Below are 16,151 nucleotides of genomic sequence, written 5' to 3'. Positions count from 1 at the left end.
TATAAAACACATTAAAAGATAAAGCATTTATCATGGAACTGTGACATGTCATACTGTAAATTCCCAAGGCTCTTGATGATATGGTGAAAACTTTTTGAGTGCTAGGTTCAATTACAAGAGGCTCTGCTATGGGAACCTGTAAAGTGCCCTATCACAAAGCCTCTTTTGCACAGACAGCCTTCAAGGGGCTAATACATGTAATTCCTTACTCACGCACCTCAAAACTGACCGTAACAGGGACCATTTTAAATCCAAACTGAAACAGATTTTGAGGAACGAGTCATATTCGAGTTCTTCTTTCTTTCTCATTTCCTCTCATTCTTTCATTTTTTGCCTAATTTTACTGCACTTTGTAAATGTTATATATAGCACTGACACCAGCATTTTAATGTTGATGATGTTTGTCTTCATGATGTTGTATATTTTTTATTGAATGTGTGTTTGTAACAAAAGCCCATATCGGGACAAACATTCACAAATTAGCTTATGCGATGAATGTTACAATACATGTCATCAGACTGTTTATAAATTCTCTTTTACATTAAATAGTGTAAAATTAGGAGAAGAAAAAAAAACATGCGCCAAGATGCAACCAAATATGGAGACCCAGGCATACAGGCAGACAATCCAAGCCCTGTGATAAAAACAGACGTGTACAGGGAGCGGAGAAGACGCTCCAGTAAAGGACATTAGCGACATTAGCGGGAGTGACACGGTGTTGCCGATCGCAGACCCGCGGTCTGAGAGAAAAGGCCGCGCAGCTGAGGGTCCTCCGCCCGAACGGCAGGCAAGGACAGCCTCCGCCCCCGATGTCAGCTTGCGTTACGGAGGTTACCAATCAGCTCCCCGCCGGGGGAAACGCACGCTAATTGCCCGTTGGCCTCGGGGTGGGTGTTGTGCAGCTGGGGACATTTGGCTAAAAATATCTGTTGTTCTCGTGAGCGGTGGGCGACGGAGATGCGCTTTAACATTCATCACGGGCACAGACGAGAAGGTCAACTCCTGGCCATTCCTGAAAATGTCAGGTCAGAGTGGAAAGGGCTTTGTGCATAGTGTAAGAACCTTTTATGTTGACCTAAAAAAAAAAAAAAAGAGAAATAAAAAAGCACCATTATGAGGCCCCATACATGCTGGAATCCCTGTACATCCTGAAATCTTTGCAGTACGGGGAAAGGTATGGCCCAGAGATTTCAGTCTGGGCCGCCCTGCCCGCTGATAGGATAACGGCTCTGCTGTAGGGAGCAGTTTGGGTTGTGGCTGGCCGCTCGCGGCGTGCTCCTCCCCCTTTCCAGGTAGAAATCGTACGGAGACGAGCTCCCCAGGCCGGTTTGAATTACAGCTTCCTTGCGGAGGCACAAAGGCAGCAACTGGTTCCACCTGGCAGAGATCATGAATAAATAAAGCGCTTTTATAATTCCGAGCAGCTCCCCGTGGCCAGGGAGAGCGGCCGACGTTCAGGCGCAAACAGAAGCTCGGCTGTTTGATCACGGAGAGCGGGTGTTTTTTTTTTTTTTTTTACCACGCCAGCCTCCTGTGCTCCTGTGGGTTTGTAAGTATTGTGGCGGTCTACCACTCAGATGTGGAGGTGCCCCATTTTGGAGCCGTCTCCTTTTTGTGTCTAACTCGAATGGAAACGGATGACGGGAGGACGCAGTGGATGCTGTCACTGGGCACTCAGAAACGGATCTGCAGACGGTTCTGCTCAATGTAACCCGAGTGCGGCTATTTTAGGTCTTAAAAGCGATAGTGTTGTCAGTGACCGTATGGATACATGTAACCTAGAAACAGACGTTACGCTTTCTGCCTTGAATAAAGACCATGTTAGTGACACCCTAGTTGTTGGTATGTGTAAGCTATGTGTGTGATGAGAAGAGGAACACATAATTTAGACAGTAGACAGTGTTCCAGGGGCATCATAGTATATGACAGTGCAGTGAATAAGATGGTACGTATTGTAAAAAGTTGAATGAAAAAGATCAGGGAAGCAAAATTAATCTGTCGATGGATTTTACAGAAGTTTACGGTGACAGCTGAGTTCACTGGGTTTGCTGTCTGACAGAGACTTTAGCATGCAGCATGCAGCATCAGTGATTTCTTTTTTGTGCTGGTGCTTTTGAGTCTTTTTTTTAAACTGCAATTTTTGCTTTCAGTTTAAGTGTTTTCAATGGCTTTGCAAAATAAAAAGCAAGTGAACACACTAACAGTACGGACTTATGCATAAGTGTGTGTGTTTGTATGTGTGAGCACCCGTGTGTGTGCGTGGTACATGTGTGTGCGCATGCATGCGTTTGTGCACGTAGCTGTGTGTGTGCGTGTGCACATGTGCATCTGTGTCTGCTGGATGTGTGCGTTTGTGTGATTGCGCATGCGCCTGTACGCTTATGTGTGTGCACACCTGTGTGCGGTGTCTGTGTTTGCTGCAGTCAGCTTGTGTGTGCTGAGCTGGGCAGGTGCTCCAGCGTGGGGGCTGGCTGGCCACAGCCCCCCCGCTGGGCCGGAGCAGTAAGCTCTCTCTCTTTAACACTGTGCCACTGACACACTCAGAGGGGATGCTGGGTAATAAGCAGGTTGCTTTCCATTCAACCTACCAGCTGGTCCCGGGCTATACAATAACCCAACAGTGCTGATGGAAGCCTTCTCAGGCAATCAGGAGTCGCCATGCAAACAATGACAGCAATAAAAGCCATGTTATTAGAGCCCGCATTTGAAAGCATTTGTGGAGAACTGTGTGACTTAACGCAGCAACCACTACTTAGATTTCTCGGCGGGGATCAAACAGAGGGGGATGGAGCTAAGTCTTAAGTGTGTTAAATGCACAACAAACACCACTGCTTCACTTTCCCTCCAGAGGAAAACTGTAGTTAAGGTTTTCTCTGCAGATTTCATAAATATATCAGTAAAAATGTATATATTTATATTTAACTTTAAAAGAAAAAATTGAAATATAAATGATCGGAATATGGAACTGGTTTTTATTTGTGTGAATGTTATTTATATGTGCGTAACATTAAGTGTGTATGCTCTGGTCAAAATTTGGAAAGCTATCTCTGACCTGGTAGCTCTGATGATAATATTTGTGATTCAGAGAATAAATTGTAGTTGCTGAAAATACTGTCTGTTTGATTGAATCTGTAATGATAATAATAGAAATGACTGACATTTGTTGTCTCTTTCTTTTTCATCAGCTGAGAAGTGAAGTTTTGCCACTGCAGCTCCCAACGGCACAAAATGTGGACCACTTCCAGCTTCTAGAAGACAAGAACCGTGCCCTCAAGCTCGAGGTCCTGACCCTCAGCCAGGATAAACTGCAACGCAAGTTACTGGTGAGTGCAGATCGCTTTGGTGGCTTGCTGGTGGTTTCTGTGGGGTGTAAGAATTTTGCAGGGTGGCATTGCTTATTATGCTGTTTATGGGCTCGCGATCTGGATTGTTTTACACGACATCGGGCAAAACCGCAGGGAAGCTAAACGGTCTATTTTCAGAGAGGCCCTGCGTAGACAGGCCAGGCGTCGGGCGGAGGCGCTTCTGCATTGGCAGCAAGGAGGAAGCTGTGTTTAAAAAAAAAAAAAAAAAAAAACGACCTGAAGCAGCTAGCTAGCCCCCGTCTCCTCGCCGTCTGGAAGGCTTGTACCTCGCAGCAGAAGCCTCCAGGCTTCCCTCTGCGTCCGCCGATCAATACGGATGAGTTGTATCGATTGGGCTCTCAGCCCTGTGCATCTGCGAGGGGGATTAGAGTGCTGTGGGGGCGGGGGTGTCCTCTCCTGAGCCTGCTCCTCTTCAGCAGCGACGCCGGTGTCGGCCCCACCCCCTCGGGCCTCTTGCTGGCGGGGGGAGTCGTACGCCCCCGCCCCCTCCGCTGCTCGCTGTTGATTTACAGCCCCCCCGTCCCCCCCCCCCCCGTGCTTGGCCCTGAATTGTCAGCATCAGCATTTGTGTCACCGCGTGACAGAGCGCCGGCCCCCGCTCTCGGTCGGGGTGGGAGGGGGAAGGGGGGGGGGAGTGGGGGCGGAGTTTCCCGTGCCCGGGGCGCCATCGCGATCTGGTTGGTGAGCCTGGCACACATGAGCAGTGTTTGTTTGTGCAGGGGAAGGTGTGCAGGGTTTGTGTACGCTTGGATTGCCTGTCAGTAGACTGCACAGCGGGCGGTCTTGTGCACGATCACTGCTTCTTCTTGGCAAGGATTTATTCCCCCTTTCACTGTGGCTATCTAGACTCGTGTCTCTTGAGTTTCTAGCAGCCTACTCTGCATCCAAACACTTCATAAATAAAGATGTAAAACGTAAATAATTAGGCAAATCCTGTCCAAGGTGTAAATATGATTTGCATGCGGATGCATTGAAATAATACTGATGTTTAAGCTTGCCCCAGACGGTGTACCTGTGTAGGACCTTAGTGGCCTCTGAGACCCACTGATGTGTTTAGGGAGAAAATTTTTAGAGGGTTTCATATTCTACAGTAGTATTCTGCATTAATTGCGACACATTGTCATCTTTTGGTCTTCGGATCACAACCTGTTAACAGCAACACTTTACGCAGCAGCAGCGGCGACACAAAACAACTTAGCTGTACACTTTTACCTTTTAGTTGCTAGGAAACCAGCACTTGTGAACCCTGCGTACTCCCATGTCGATAAGGAAGGTTATTTTTCAGTGTCGCTCAGTCAACCGAGTGAGGTGGTGTGTGTTGGTGACGGTTTTGCTTCGGGTGCCATCCTCACCTGCAGTGGCAGAGCTAAGAATGAACTGAATGCAGGAGGTGTTGTCCAGGCGACACCAGTTACCAACTTTCTCACGGGTGAAAAGCAATGAAGCAGTTGCGGAGAACTGACCGACAATTAAGTCAGCTTTCTAACGAGTCCCTTCACAACATGCTCAAGATGGAGATTTAAAAAGCTAACCAAAGTTGTTGTGGGTGTTTATGTGGGTGCCATTCTCCATGTGGACAGCTGTCCGTCCTTATGGCACCACATCGAGTCATAAGAATTGTCTAAGCATTCATTTGAACTTCATAGCTTTTTCAGGCTAGTTGCTGACAATGTGCACTTCTGACCTAAGCCTTTTCAGGTGAATTATAGGGAAAGGTAGCATGGCTGCCACATTTATATCTTGGTAAACTGCAGCTACTGCCCCCTGCTGGATTTAGAAATCTGTATTATTCACACATGCAGTGCAGAATAACTGGTTTGTACCAAGAACACAGTGTTGCAGGATGACAACCGAAATATGTATTTAATTCCAGTAATCATTTATTTTTATGCTTTATTAAAGTACTTGTAATATATAGGATTTGGCCTGAATGTGCTCAAAGAATATTCTCCTATACACTCCATTACCTTTAATGTGAAGCTAAGCTTTTGGTCTGTTAGTGCTTTTTTTAAATTTTGAAATGACAACATTTAATGAGAATGGTCACAGCCTAATAACGAGTTGAAGGGTGAGAAGAAAGGAGGAGGGAAGTGGGACTAGGGGAGAGCTTTCGTGAAGGAGAGGTAAGACGAGGTGCAGAGGAGAGCGAGAGGGGAGGTGAGACGAGAGGGTGACGCTGGGAGGGAGGGAAAGAGAAGCGGGTGCAAAGTGATATAGCTCAGTTGCACTGTGTCTCTCTCAGGCCCCGCACCTCCTTCCTCTATGAGAGGACAGACACTGTGCTGTCAGCAGTAACCCATGAGGTCACTGTCACTTACTTAATGAGCCGTGCAGCTCAAACATGCAGGGATCCATTTCCCTCATTTCAGACAGTGTTCTGGAATATTCCAGCTAACGCACACGCACACAAACGCTGAAGTTGCCTCCTACAAGGCCTATTCCACTGGCAAGCAGATCATACTCGGAACCATCTTGGTCTGGCTCAGTGATTCAATGTGACAGCTGAGGCATGTCAACCTAGTTGTTAAGCTGTACTTTCTTGATATTGGGTAACTTACTAACTTGTGCTTTACCAAAGCTGTGCAGTGAATGTTCTGTGGCGTAGTTGACTGTAGGCGCAAGACAAAGTTTGCAAACCCTTTGGAATTACTTAATTAATTATTAAATGTGGTCTGATCTTTATTTATGTCACAATACGACAAACACAATCCGCTTAAACTAATAACAAATAATTGTACTTCTTGTCAATACTGAATGCAGCATTATTTAAACATTCACAGTCTAGGTTGGAAAAAGTGTGTGAACCTCTAGGCTAATGACTTCTACAAAAGCTAAGTGCAGTCAGCTGTTCCAATCAATCAGATGAGATTGGAGGTGTGGGTTGGAGGTGCCCTATAAAAAAGGCACACAAAGTTTGATTGCTGAATAAATATCTCTTAATGTGAACCATGCCCTGATATAAACAGGTTTTGAGGACCTTAGAAGGAGAACTGGAAAAGGCTACAAAAGTATTAATAAAGGTCCGGGTGTTTATCAATCCACAATACGGCGGGTTGTCTACAACTGGAGGAAATTCTGTCCTGCTGCTACTCTCACTAGGAGTGGGCATCCTGCAAAGATCATGAGTGGAGCGCAGCGTGCAATGCTGAAGGAGGTCAAAAAGAACCCTAGGGTAACAAAGGACCTGCAGAATTCTCTTGACGTCTCTGTTCATGTGTCCACAATAAGAAAAACGCTAAACAAGAATGGGATTCATGGGAGGACACCATGGAGGAACCACTGCTGTCCAAAAAAACATTTCTGCACATTTAAAATTTACAAGTTTACAAATAGCCAGTATGCCAGTATGCTAGCAGTATGTCCTTACTGGCCAGTATGCAGGCAGGTTACAAAAATAATTTCAAATAGAGAATTGTGGGAGAAAGGATAGCAGTCATTTATAGCCTGGATATTGTAGTGAACAGGTGGAAGAATCACACATGAGAATTTCCCATTTGGAATCTTTCTATATTCCTATTGCTTTTCTATATTCTTATGCCTACTCCTCTGTGGAACTGTAATATAATAGTTGCCTCTCCTCTGTGGTTAGTGTGTGGGGTTTAAGTATGTGTGACTGACTCAGTGGCAGCTGTTGTCTTGTGCTTGATGCTTTCTCTGGGGGGTGTGTGTGTGTGTGTGTGTGTGTGTGTGTGTGTGTGTGTGTACGTGTCTGCACGCGTGCACACATACGTGTGTTGCCTGGTGACCCAGCACGATGGAGTGTGGTGAGAGCGGTCCCTCAGTGACGAATGACCTTCTGTGTCTTTAAGGAGCGTCGCGCTCCGAGCACTGGCTGGCTCCCCCGCGCCCCTCCATGTGAGGGGGCGGGGCTCGCCACGCGGTCCCCCTGGCGACACCTCATTAAGGGAACGCCCCCTTCTTCTCCAGCAGGGAAGGCTTTCTGCTCAGCCCAGTGCTCCTGGAGCACCAGAGCCCTACACCAATAACACAGAAGACAATTAACCACCGCGCTAATAAAGTGGCTGAGAATAATTGCCGATGATTACGGGCAGTAATAACTGCAGAGGATGCTACTAGTCTGCAAGGCGCTCTCTCATGCACATCTTACATAATCATGAATCTGCGTTTTGTTTTTCCTTTTTATTAAATGAAAGGACTGACAGCAGAGGGAGAAAAGGCTTATGCAGCACTACCAGTGGCATCACCCAAAGGTCTGATTATTAAAGCTCCTTCATGTGAAAGCCGTTCCTCCTCTGATGTTCCATTAATGTTGCCGTAACGTTACGCGATGGCGGGGCGGGCGTTTTCACATGGGCGGCCGAGCTGACGGGAGAGAGCCTCAGCTGGGGGCAAGCCTTCATGCGCCCTTGTTTACATCCCTCCTAATGAAATTAGGACTGCGCAGCGTCCAAACTGCAGACCCTCTCTGCTCGCATAATTCAATTACCCTCTGTATTAACATGCGGCTTTCCAGCCCTGACTGCGCTCATTTCAGAACCCAAACAGACGTGTCCCAGCCTTTTTTTCCCCCCAGTACATCGATTACAGAATGTACTGTACTGAATTGTACTGTACATGTTATGGTTACAGCTATTCAGACTTGCTGAGTAACGCCATTTAGCATTCTCTAAAGGAAAGCATTTTAACATTGTACTGATGTGGTGTTTGGTTCAATGGGTATGTCCCATGCGACTCGGGTATATTCCCCCTAATACTGTTCTCAAACTTATCAATTGCAATTGAGTATCATTCTGAGTATCCAAGTGGCCAGAATGATTTATTTTGGTTGCTTGTGATTTGTTTGCCACGATTACTTGTTTGTTGGCATTAATGTCAGCACGACTGAGTTGCATTTTTAGTGTTGATGGCATTTGTTTTCTTTTTTTTTGGGTCTATGTATTGATATGTCGTGCATAACTCCATCTGTTCTGTCATTTTCCCATGATGCATTGTCATGGGCTGAAAAAAGCTCATGTCCTCAGGACTCTATGATATCCCCTGAAGAATGGTTTATTGCTGGAGCCAGTGCCCTAGTAAACAACACATCTTTTAGCTAGTCATATCTGTTAAAAATATGAAAATATTGTCTTGAGTCTTAGAGGTGTTGTAGGCAATTGATTGATTAACTACGATTAAAATGAATACGTTTGACTTTATTGGAGAAAAAATATAAGTCATACTGAAAGATACATTAGTTAAACATAATTCCATACATTTGCATTTTAATGAGTTGAATGTAGGGCTAAATGTGCTGTAATTTTATCACTAAAGGAGAATGATTGCCTGCGTGTAATGCTCATGGGAGTTGCGGTTGCAGAAGAGCTATGTTGCTGTTAAAATGGCTGGCTGGATACAAATATAAACAACCTGAAAGTTCCGCCAAAAGTTCATTATGGCAAGACCCACACAGCTCAAGTTGTAAAACTGTAGCCTCTGCCAAAGTTTCTGACAGTGAATTTTTCTTGTTACTGTAAACTCAATTATTCATCTCATCGGTCATCTCTGGGTATGGGCTTTACCTCAGATAAGAATGTTTTAGCTGGTATTTTATTAATATATATTGTATTTATTTGTGGTACTTTAAATCTAGTTGAAAGGGGTAACCTTCTTTCAGGTGTTATTAATATAATGTCATTAGTATTATGAATAATGTTATTAAGGTTATTAATAGAATGAGCCATGCCACTTTCTGAGGAAGTAGAGGTCAGTAATCAAACTGTCAGTGAAGGGAGGTAACTCTTTACTCCTGCCCACATTCAGACAATTAGGACAGTCTTCTGTATCTCAAAGCTGTGGTTTATTTAATATATTACAGAGTATACTGTATAAACTGTATGAGCTTGATTCTCTGTCCTCTAGAAGGCAGAAATTTGAAGATGTGTATTTTTATCCCTATATTTCATGAACTTTGGCAACATGCAGTGATTCTCACAGCCTTATTATTTCCTCTTATGTCATGGTTCAGTGCAAACCAAATATAGGAAATGTCTTTCACTACACTGGGGCTTTAAATCATCTTAAAATCATCAATGGAAGCACAGGGTCCCATTATTTATAAGCAGTCAGGCAGTTTCCATTACTGGCTTATTTTTTATTAAATGGGCTTGTATTAATGGCCATCTTATCATGGTTTTATAGAAGGAACTCTGCATATGATAGGCTGTTTCATTTCTATGGAACATTATTCCTGCTGAAGGCGAACAAAACTGCCTTGCAAATGATTAGTCATAATGAACATGTGATGTGCCACAAGAGCTTCCATCGCTTTTACATTGTCAACCATAGCTGTCCTATATGAAGCAAGGCTAGACACATATGGCAGCCATATTTTCAGGTGAATATTAGTGAATCTGTGTTAATATTTGTGAATACTTTTGAAGGTCACGTCGGCTAAAATGTATGTTTGGCTTCAAGGCTATTAGCCTACATTTCAGCTAACATGGATTTGCCTCAATAGAAGCGAGCATAACCCTGTAAATGTTTTTAGAACGGGTGTATTTACATAAACTGTCATACTCATTACTCACTACACTGCATGCCCTGTTATTTGACACGTCAGCTTATTCTTTATGAAGAGTTTTAGGAAATGGTCTAATACCATGCACTATTTTGAATAAGTGGCCTCTAAGTCCACTGTGAATATTGCAGGGTACATAACGTATGATTGCAAAAGTGCTGAAAATGGTTATGTCACAGTTGCATAAAAGAGGATTGGGGTTAAGGCTCTGGGTTAGACTGCACTTTGAGGGCGGGTCTGTAAGTAGAGTAAATGACACGGCATGTAATTTTGCCTGTTCTGCATTAGGGACTTTCAACCGGAATAAGCGATACACAGCACTTATGCTATTACTTTTTAAATTGGTTATGGAGATTTCCCATTTAATATTAGGATGGATCAAAGCAAGCTTCATATGCTGTATTAGGAGGAGCTTTATCAAGAATTAAAAAAGAATCTGTTTGGACGTTTGCAGATACAGCCACAGTCCATTCCCCAGCCAAATCATTATGCAGTCATTCCATGTGCTTTTTCAGTGTTTAAAGCTAGCAGGTCCATGGTGCGATAATAGTTCTGTAATGGAGACTGGAGCCCACTTTCCACCTGGCACAGGTACCTCCCAGCCCTGCCCAAACTAGCAATGCCAAGCAGAGCCTCGCGTAAGCCTGAATAAGTCATTAAGGCACTCAGTGGGAAACACAATAACAGACATGTCCCTGTCTCCTGAAATAGACAGCTGGACAAACTGGGGGGATTTTAATGCGCTTTTTATTATGTTCCTTCGTTTGATTGCCTTTATACATTAAGCCACAGCCACATGCAGCTTCAAACCTTCAAGCAAATACGAGAAACATGCAGGATTATGCAATGAACAAATATGCACAAGTATATTTCCTTCCATTTGTGTGATTTTGCTTCTGAACTGACTAGATGTCATCAGCATACATATTTAAGACTATTCTCAGAGGCCGTGTTTCTAATTATGGCATGTATAAATGTAGATCACCATTCTTCCTTCAGCATATAGTTCAATTGCATGCGTGGAGGAGCGGCAGAAAGCATGAAATCACCAATGAATTAAATAATTAACTGTGAAACAGTCTAATTTATGCAAAGCTGCTAAGTCACCAAATAATATAGGCTTCTATTCATTTCTTTAAAATGTAGTGTTACAAAAGCTGAAAAACAGATTACAATTTCCTGTATTGCTGTTTTTGAATCACAGAACATGAGAGAAAATGTATTCCAAAGCTTTACTTTGGAGAATAAATGCTATCCGATGTCGGATAACCTAAATAACAAGGTTATTGTGCATTGTTGTATAGTGCAGAAGAGAAATGTGATTTTTGGAGGGCAATAATAAAGGCGATGAAGGCTGCTGCTGTTCCAGAGGCACTCTGCTTCCCTCTGACACTGCTGCCTGTCGTTTTGGCTCCTCCCCCTGCCATTAGCCGTAGCGTACCGCTGCAGCAGTCGATCTGAGCGCGCACCTGTACTCAATCAAGCAGGGTTAATGGAGGGGGAGGAGCCCCGCCTGATGAACAGCCTGGCATCCACAGGGAGCTTCGGCCTCACGGACAGTGTTGGGGCTGCTCCGATAAAGCTTATCTGATGTCCATCAGACAGCTGCGCGGGTCCACTCCAGTCTCTCCCCGAGCCCGTGATACCCTCCAGCCCACATGCCTGGGCATGCGGAGGGGCAGCCTACCGCGCACCCAGGGAGGGGCTTCTGAATTAGCGGACCCGATAGAACAGTACTGCTATTAGAAAGACAAGCATATGTCTCTGCCTGTTATGGTGTCCCTTTGAAGGAGAAGGGATTTTGACAAATGAACATGTAAAAAAAAAAAAAAAAAAAAGAACCATATGTGCATTTTTGGCAATTGGGGGAGAATTTAATTTTATTCTTAGTCTTAAGACTGATAATAAAGCCATTACGTGTACTGGGGAAACTGACATCACTGAGAAGTGTAATATGTTTTCAACAATGGACTTTTTACTTCATTTGTGGATGTTGAGTTGCTTTAAAAGAACTGCATCACTGAAGGTTTCCAGAATCCATACTCAGTTTTCGCTTGAAGGGTGGAGATGAGGTCTGTGAAGGTTCACACAAAATGAAGTGACAGTCAGTGAACTGTGAAGGCTATTAATGCTCCAGTGACACACGTGATTTTAATGTGAGATCTGTTTTGTGGGATGGAACGGGCGCGTTCGATCACTTCGGAGCTCCTGAGAGGCTCAGTCCCGGTTTTGAGTAGCGGTCGAGAGTCACGGTCACAGATTCCCCTCTCCACTGCATTGTGCTCTTCGGCCTTCCTCTGCCATATCGAGGTTAATAAAGTTCTCGTCTGCCGGAGGTTCCCTTTCTCGCCTTTTTTAAAAGATGAATGTGGCCTTTAATAATGTAACTCGTTTTAACAAGATTGTAAAACGTTCATCTAATTTTTATAAGCCTGTTAGCCTGGTGACAAATTCTAGCGATTGCAGGCTGGTTTCCCTCTGAGGAGCGGTATAAAAAAACCCCACTAGCGCTAGAATGTGAGCCGCAAGCGTGGCCACCCAGCGTCGAACCCGTTTCCGTGCGTGAAATACTGGGCAAGTCCCTGGGCAAGATGGCCTCACTGATGACTGATGGTGTTTGTCAGCCAACACCCTCGCACTGAAGCCCACTGCTTCTTCATACATCACGCAGAGGACGCGCACAATTCGAAGGGATGGGATTGGGATGTGCCTCGTAAAATAAGGATGTTCCTTTCGCACGCTGTTGAAAGTTCACCTCTCAACGCTGAATGACACTTTTGCAATTTGCTTTCTCCACTGTAGTCTAATAGTGCGCGGCAATGATGTAACTGATTTGCAGTAGTGTCCCGTACTAATTCGAGAGGTCCTCATCGTACGCGCGGAGCGAGAAGGAGAAAGATGTATTAAACATGCATTGATTTTCTGGCTCACTACTTGAGATTTATGAGCTCAGCGAGTGTATCTATATTGATATTCGGCAAAGAACATTCAGCGGTGTGTCATTACTGTGTGTGTGTGTGTGTGGCTGCGTGCATGTGAGTGAGAGAGAGTGCGAGAGAGCAAGAGCTGTCATCATGCTCAGTGGTCATTTGAACTAGCAAATTTGTACGGTATACGTTCAGAAGGATGTCTATTCATTCAGGAATATATGTGTAACTGAACTCTTACGTGGTTGCTGCTGTTATCAGAAGAGACTGATGAACATACTTTGTCAGCTTGGCCTCAGTTCATCTCCCCTGCTGACAGACTGCAGGATTCTGTCAGGTCATCAGCCAGAACAAGATATCACAGGGAGATTGCATGTCCAAATCTACAGCATCGTTACAGCATTAAAAGGCATGGCACAGGCTATCCAAGATTACACAGATTAAACCGAATTTCCTGACTGGAACAGAAGGCCAAGGCTAACTTCTGCTATGCAGCGGACAAGCAATACTTTCTTTATCTGTTTTTGTTTCTTGGAGATAAAGTTACGGGAAAGGAAGGATTCTGCTGAATATTTTTCAAAAAATGTGTTTTACTGTCCATCATGCATGTCGGCTGAATGTTCCTCCACGCTTTGACTTGATGTAGCATGTCTACTAGTACCAGGGAGAGGGTTCTTGAAGGCCAAAATGGTTCTGATTTTGAATTCCACCCCAGAGGGTGCTTAGCTAATTGAAGTTCTTTTGTGGGATGGTGGTGAATTTGCCTGTGATCCTGGCTTTAAGTAGACCCTGCTGGAAAGGCAGAATCAAATCCATTCCATCTCTTGAGGATCAGAGTTGACTCACTTGAAAAGCATTGATCTGACTGGCCATCCCGCTAAAGAGTTGAAGTGAGAACACCGGATAGTGTGCTTGCAAATGAAAGGCAGTGGGCAGACCAGACTGCAATTTGTTTTTACCTTGTTTTTCCTCTTTCAAGGGGAGATGAGTCATAGTTAACTGAATTGCTGTTATTGAACAGCAGTCTGACATCTTTTTAAAAAAGTGATTCCAAAGACAGAGAAAGTATGTGTTTGGGAGGGGGGGGGGGGGGCGTGTAGAAATGGGTTTGTTCTAGTGATTGGATGCAAAAGCTTTCAGCCTTTGCCAGATCACTCGTTTGGAAAATGCATTCTCATGCTGTCGCTGTTACTATTAGCACCAAACCTACTATGGGATTCTTTAAAAAATTTGCCTCTTCCAATGAATATATTGCATTCCCGTAACATGCAACAGTTCCAAGCAAATGTTTATGTCAATTTAGAAAACTTTATAACAAATGAGAAGTGAGTCGCAGTTCGTGTCAAACTTGAGCTTTATCTGCGTCAGTGGTTCTCTTGCAGTTCTGTCTCTGTTGTCAGGGTGACGGTGCATTATGGATGGCCGTACAGCAGGCATTAAGGTGTAATTCGATCAAAGGGCTTGGATGGCATTCGTGGACTTCTTGTGAACTCCGGGATTAAGTTACTAACTTCTCCGCCCCGTTAGGAGCTTTCATTATCCGTACTGCAGAAGTCTGTTCACCTCTGCTGCTGTGCGGGACCTGCTCCATGGGTTACAGGCCTTCTTGCTGTTCCAGAGAGCATGAGGGAGATAGCCAATCTGTGGGAGCAGGTAGGGAGTGAGCTTGTGGAGCCTGCTGTTGGAAATCGAAACTTAGCACAGGCTTGTGCCAATCGGTCTGAGTTATCAAGCAGCAGACTGCGGCTTTGGTGCAGTAATCAGTCGCAATTATGTCGAGCAGCCTCCGCCGTGGCTTTTATATGTGCGTGTCCATTCAGAATGCTTTCCTAGCAGAGTGTGGTGGGAATTCATGGGAGCCATTTCCTTTCATAGTGTTGTCTGAGAGAAATCCATTTTGTTCAGAACTGTTTGCATTCGTGCATGTGGGTACATTTGTAATCATTGTAGACACAGTTGGAAAAATACAAATCGTGCTTTGCCTTTCGGAAAAATTAGACCAACCCAATTGTCTAATTTGACTGTTCTGTGTTAATAGTTCTCTTGTATCAATACGAAAGGTGTCTTTCTATTTGTGTGTTGACACTTATGAGTATCAGAACATATCCTTCTTTGGCACTAGTGTTGCTAGAATTAAAATTGCCAAAAAAATATAGTATTGGCTTTTAACCATGTTCAGACAATTGCTGATAAAATGCAGCAAAGCTTTGATCAGTCTGAATGTGTGTGTGTGTGTGTGTGTGTGTGTGTACATGCACTTCTTTGTTGGAAATTTCCCTTTATGTATGTCTTTGTGCCAAACACTGTGCCCTTTCTGTTTAGCTTGGCATTCTGCGTTCAGACTTCTGAACTGATCTTGGCTACTTGGCACCTATTAACCTTCTAAGGATTTAGCCGGACTTCTCTGAACACAAATGTGTAACCCCATTCTCCCTCTGTCTTGTAATGCTAACATTATAGCCTCTGTGATGTGATCCAGGTCGCACTCTCTCCTGAGCCATCCACATTACAGTAACCTGACCGCTGATGTCAGTGGAAACTCTGATCAAGTTTATACGTAAGAGAGAGAGGGGTGGGCAGATTCCACCATGATTCTCTAGGAGCATCTCACAGGAGTCAGTTTGACTGTTTGCATACATGTTCAACTCTTTAATATTTTTGGAAGTGTAACAGTTTTCTATTGGACATCGAGCGTTCAGGGGTTGTGTTTGTTTTTTCCATGTTTTGCCTTGCCAGTTGGAGCATTCGCTTTTGAGTTCAGCAGGAGTAAAGGAGAGCTGGAGGGTTTTCTCATCTGCACATATCCTTCCCTCTGCGATTCTGATGACTCACACTCAGTCACGTCCCGGAGACATTATATCTGCCAATGTATGCTACTGAGAAGAGAGAGAGGGAGAAAGGGGGAGAGAGAAAGAGAGGGAAAGAGAGAGAGATAAAATGCATGGTGTGACACATGGATCTCTTATGTGCCGTATCATCTCTGTCTCTGGCAGTAAGGATCATTACATTACTTTAATTTAGAAGATGTTCTTATCCAACCAGCATACAATATAGGAGAAGCATAGGCACATTCACCTGATTAACATGAGCAGTAGGCCTAGACCAGCTAGTAAAGATGTAACATCAGTAAAGCACTAGTGCAAGTTAACTATGCTTGAATATTGACCTGAGGTGTGGAGGAGCTGTTACGTTAACTGCCCTATAGGTTATTACCAAAGTTCTAACCTTGATGGGAGGTGAATGAAGTGAGATGTGGAGGAGGGTGATACAAGTATGCTTGGGAAGCTTGTAGACAGGTACTTAGAGAGAGAAGGAGAGCAAACTCAAGGATATCTTCCAAAT

The 16,151-nt window shown here is 44.2% G+C and overlaps 1 protein-coding gene across 7 annotated transcripts in view; it reads left to right on the top strand.

Annotated features, from left to right (window-relative positions):
* The window catches only part of rimbp2b (RIMS binding protein 2b), a 120,234-nt gene that overhangs the window by 19,413 nt on the left and 84,670 nt on the right, over positions 1-16,151 (top strand). For all 7 annotated transcript variants that reach the window (XM_064354009.1, XM_064354012.1, XM_064354015.1 and 4 more), the window contains exon 3: positions 3,186-3,323. In XM_064354009.1, coding sequence (XP_064210079.1) covers positions 3,186-3,323 — 138 coding nt within the window. The remainder of the gene's footprint in view (positions 1-3,185; positions 3,324-16,151) is intronic.

Source organism: Anguilla rostrata, chromosome 10 (genome assembly GCF_018555375.3).
Source record: "Anguilla rostrata isolate EN2019 chromosome 10, ASM1855537v3, whole genome shotgun sequence".
NCBI lineage: Eukaryota > Metazoa > Chordata > Actinopteri > Anguilliformes > Anguillidae > Anguilla > Anguilla rostrata.
This window is presented reverse-complemented; position numbering and strand designations above follow the sequence as displayed.